Here is a 4,960-nt window from a genome sequence, read left to right on the forward strand (position 1 = left end):
TAGCTCTGCTATTAGCACATTAGCATTTTTTTCTGATTTCGTCATGTCATTTAGCTGCTTAAAGGTTATTATTTTCAAAGGCTCTTTTAATCTGACAAACTATTTGTGTCTTCCAACATATCTTAGCTCTTTAGGATATACCTCAGGTAAAACTTGACCTTTATTCTAACCCAATCAGAAAGCAGTATGTCACAGAAACCCAAAAGGCTTTGGAACAAAAACTAGCCCCAAAGTTCAAACATTTTTGAACGATTCTTACTGATGATATGAACCAGCAGCTTCATGTAGTGCACACTACAAACCTAAAGGCTCTCTGGGTCCCTTATTAAATGACTAAAAATAGGAGTTTGGGGTCAGAGTAAGACTGGAGGTCTCTGTCTACTGCGCCGCGCGGCTCTGCCCTGTGTTTGGAGATGAGGGCAGATAACACAACAGAGCCTCTGAAAGTGGCACATGCTGCTGCTGCTGCTGTCAAAGTGGGTCACACTGAAACTTTTCAATCAGAGATTGACCACAGAAGCCACTTGTATTTCCTTCTACTATAAATATTGGAAATGTAATTACATTTCAGAGAATTATACTCTACAAATATTGAAAGTATGAAACACAATCAGCATTGTCATTCGTTGTATTTCCATTACAAATGTCCGCAAAACTTTGTAAATATCCCGCTAATGTTGAAAAAACACAATTTCTCAATTACTGTGTTTCTAATAAACAAGAAACGTAATTATAATAACAAGTGAGTATGTTTGTTCACCCGATAAGTCATTTAAAAAAATCCTCTGACTAATTCCTGTCGTCTTCTTTGTCGTTTCTGCCAGTAGCAACATCTAGTTGTTGATCCCATGACTTGTGTGATGTGAATTTTTTTTTGCAGTTTTCAGAAATTAACCAATTTCAATGCAGCCAAAAAAACTCTCATGCTAGCATTAAACTTTTTTTTTTAAATTACCGTGTTTCCATTGAGCAAATTTATTTTTGTAACTCCAATTTGCACAATTTTATGTAAGTTACAAGATTGGACACAACAGAAAAAGATGTAAAAAAAAAAGTACTTCCATTTAATCTGACAGACATGTACCCAAGTTTCTTTGATAATGTCAAAAAAATCCACCAACCTGCCCCGTCTCCCACCAGTGGGAACTAAAATCTATATTTTCTAGTCAAACGAACATAAAGATGAAAGCGTCAGTGCTCTTGTTATTTCCAGTTGGTGTTCTGTGGGAGTTTTTCCTGTAATTCTGAGTTTTTTTTTGTGGTTTTATTATGTTTTCTCCTCTGCTGTGATGGACTTGTGTCTGCAGCAGAAAACACAATGTAGCAGGCATGTCGGTGTGTCAGTGAGCGCGCATCGGATGTGCCAGACGCTCTTGCTCAGTCAAGGAGTACAATCATGAACTTACAGGAAGGTTTGGTGTTGCTCTCTGCAAGGCTTTGACACAGAACATCAGCCGCCGCTTAACTCATGCATGAGCATTAAAGCTGTTACATAAACCGCAAAGAAACATTAAAACTTGTCGTAGTTTGACTATTTAGCATCTTTTTTGTATATAATTGTGAAATGTTCAGCTGTAGTCACTCATTGGCAACAGAAGGATTAATGAAAAAGAAGGATGTCTAAATGTTGGTCGAAGAGAATCTGGTTGCACCTCGATGTGAGCGCCGATCAGAGCAGGAGGTTTACAGCCTGGTGTGTTTTTAATGACGGCTCCTTTCACACATCGGACGTGAAAACACTGGCAGCAGATCAGCAGCTGTGGATGTTTCATTCCACACTGCAAAAAACACAAAGCCTTACCCAGTAAAATAGAGCAAATAGAGGCAGAAATTGAAATGTACACACTACTGTTGAGGAAGAGTGCGTGTAAATCCCTGACTTCAACAGTAAAACAATGTCACTTTTCATCTCATTGTGTAAGAAACATCTGGAATTAAACTTTCAGACTGGATTGATGCACAGATGTGGCTTGTTATCACATTTATGTACTAAATAAACAAATAAATGAATCATATCAATTAATTTTATGAGCAAAAATGGCAGAAACATAATATTGACACATTTTGCTTGTGCAGATATGGAAGCTGCACTGCTAATTTTTTCTAGCTGATTTCTTTTCAAACTCAGAAACTTCCAGGTTTTTCAAGAAATTTCTGAGATGGATTTAAAAATTTCTGGTGCAAATGTTCAACTTTTCAACCATAGAAATTTTCTAGTATTTTCTAACTTTCCAGGATTTTCAAGATTAATCAAAGAAAAATTCTGAGCAGTTTTTTTGACTTTTGAAGATTCATAAATAATTTTTTTTTCTATAAAATTTCTGAGATTAATATAAAAATTTCTGAGTTTTCTTTGGAAAATGTTCGACTTGTCTAGCTCAGAAATACTGGATCCATGTTTTTCTAGAATATTTCTTAGGTTAATCTCAAAATTTCTGTTTTTTTCTAGCATATTTTTGACTTTTCAAGATCAGAAATTTCTAAGATCTATCTAGAAATGTACACTTTAAAAAAAAAGATTAATCAAAATAATTTCTGAGTTTTTGTTTCTAAAAGATTTTTTACTTTTGAAACTCAGATAATTCAATTTTTTTTCTATAAAATTTCTGAAATTAATCTCAAAATTTCTGAGTTTTCTTTGGAAAATGTTCGACTTGTCTAGCTCAGACATCTCCTTGTTTTTTAAAATAAAATTTCTGAGTTTAATCCCAAAATTGAAACATTTTATAGCAAAATATCATCTGTTCAAACTCTGAAATATTTCTAGGATATTTCTGAGATTAATTTCAAGGAAATGTACTCCTCCTTTCTTCTGTCTCCCGAACATTCAAATATGCTGAAAAACTTATGTCAGAGGATTATTATTTTCTTGACTGGTGAACTGTGTCCAGATGGAAACTGTGGGCGCTATGACCCAGCGGAGGCCCTTCTCCTCCAGAGAGAGAGAGAAACAGGTTGTGATCAGTTGCGCTTGTTTGATGTCAGAGTATAAAACGAGGCATCAGCTCGGATCTCCATTCAGCCACAAGGGGCCCGAGGAGCCACGACTCTGGAAAACATCTGGCCTTCATGCGGATCGACTGCGACTTCCTCCCAGATGTTAAAACATCCGGATCGTCATTTATTCTCCAACATTTTCTGTCTCTTTCAGCGCGATCGCAGTTAGAAATTTACTTTGTGGATTAAAAATAATAATAATAATAATAAATTAATTAATTAATTAATAATGGAAAAGATATATGGAATTCTGGTTCTACATTTTTCCAGCCGAACACGAATAAAAAAGAAACAATGAAGACGAGTTTCTATGTTTCTCTGACCGGATGGCAGCATCAGTGGGTGAAGTAAAAGTGGAAGAAGTGATGGAGCTTTTGGAAGCGACTCAGCCGGTGAACGCCTCCAATGACAGCTTCGTTTCTCTCCTACCTGACAGCGCGGAGAGCCTCGCCTATCAGATCTCTCTGGCGGCCGTCCTGTCGGTCATCACGCTCGCCACCACGCTCTCCAACGCCTTCGTCATCGCAACCATTTCCCAATCGAAGAAGCTGCAAACTCCGGCGAACTTTCTGATCGCGTCCCTGGCGGTCACCGACCTCCTGGTGTCCATCCTGGTGATGCCCATCTGCGTCCTGTACACGGTCATCCACACCTGGACGCTCGGGCAGATCGTCTGCGACATCTGGCTCTCCTCCGACATAACCTGCTGCACCGCGTCCATCCTGCATCTGTGCGTAATTGCGCTGGATCGGTACTGGGCCATCACGGATGCGGTGGAGTACTCCAAAAAGCGCACGCCGGGACGCGCGGCCGGGATGGTGGCCACCGCCTGGGTCATCGCCATCTCCATCTCCCTGCCGCCTCTCTTCTGGAGGCAGGTGAAGGCGGAGGAGCTGACCAGCTGCAGCGTCAACACGGACCACATCTTTTACACCATCTACTCCACCTTCGGGGCGTTTTACATCCCCACCCTGCTGCTCATCGTGCTGTACTGGAGGATTTACTTGGAGGCCCGGAAGCGCATTCTCAGACAGTCTCCAAAAAAGGTCGGGAAGAGACTGACCTCTGCGCACCTGGTCACTAACTCTCCCGGATCCGTGGCGTCCACGACTTCGCTGCAGTACGCGAGGCACGACACTCCGTCCAGCGACACCGGGTCGTCGACCAGCGAGAACCAGGTGAAAGTCACGGTGTCCGACGCGCTTTTGGAGAAAAAGCGCATCTCCGCGGCCAGGGAAAGAAAAGCGACCAAGACTCTGGGGATCATCCTCGGTGCGTACATCGTCTGCTGGCTTCCGTTTTTCATTTACACGCTGCTGGTGGCCACATGTGAGACATGTTTGAACCCCGAGCTGTTCGACTTCTTCACCTGGCTGGGATACCTGAACTCTCTGATTAACCCCATCATTTACACCATGTCCAACGAGGATTTCAAGAAGGCTTTCCAAAAACTAGTGCGCTTCAGATGCTGCAGGTCCTGAACTGATCCTCCAAATTAAAGTTTGTTTTGTATATGTATAAAAAGCAAAAAAAAAAAAAAAAATCTTGCCATTTCGTCCTTAACTGTTTCCATTTCATACCTGTAAACTGACTTGACATGAGGGATACGTTTATGGAGTAATTCAATATTTTGATGATTCATGGAGATAACACGTCATTCAAAAAAGCTTCAAGTAATTCAATAAATTCTATTGGGCCAATTCAATTCTATTTATTTTGATTATTTGCTGGTTATTTCACCATTTTGCCATTTCAGACCTCAATTGTTTTCTTTCTGGTACAGAATTTCTTGTCCTTTTTTGTTATTTATTATTGTGTAATGTATGGAAATACATGAATCCAGTGAAAATATCTACTAGCCGGAAGTCACTGGAGGTCATAAGGGGTCATGATCTGCTTTACTTTATTTAAAATATTGAGAATAGCAAGAAAGAAGATTAGGTTGCACTAAAAAAAGAAATCA

The 4,960-nt window shown here is 40.1% G+C and overlaps 1 protein-coding gene across 1 annotated transcript; it reads left to right on the plus strand.

Annotated features, from left to right (window-relative positions):
• The first annotated feature begins 2,976 nt into the window (after nt 1-2,976).
• Nucleotides 2,977-4,574, plus strand: LOC116716732 (5-hydroxytryptamine receptor 1B-like). The gene has a single exon (XM_032557554.1). The coding sequence runs from the start codon at nt 3,324-3,326 to the stop codon at nt 4,476-4,478; it is 1,155 nt and encodes a 384-aa protein (XP_032413445.1). The 5' UTR covers nt 2,977-3,323; the 3' UTR covers nt 4,479-4,574.
• Nucleotides 4,575-4,960: the final 386 nt, after the last annotated feature.

The sequence above is a fragment of the Xiphophorus hellerii genome, unplaced genomic scaffold (assembly GCF_003331165.1).
Source record: "Xiphophorus hellerii strain 12219 unplaced genomic scaffold, Xiphophorus_hellerii-4.1 PGA_scaffold_85__1_contigs__length_250000, whole genome shotgun sequence".
NCBI lineage: Eukaryota > Metazoa > Chordata > Actinopteri > Cyprinodontiformes > Poeciliidae > Xiphophorus > Xiphophorus hellerii.

Bases quoted from the DNA above. Each gene is read 5' to 3' on its own strand.
- LOC116716732 (XM_032557554.1), top strand. From the start codon at position 3,324: ATGGCAGCATCAGTGGGTGAAGTAAAAGTGGAAGAAGTGATGGAGCTT.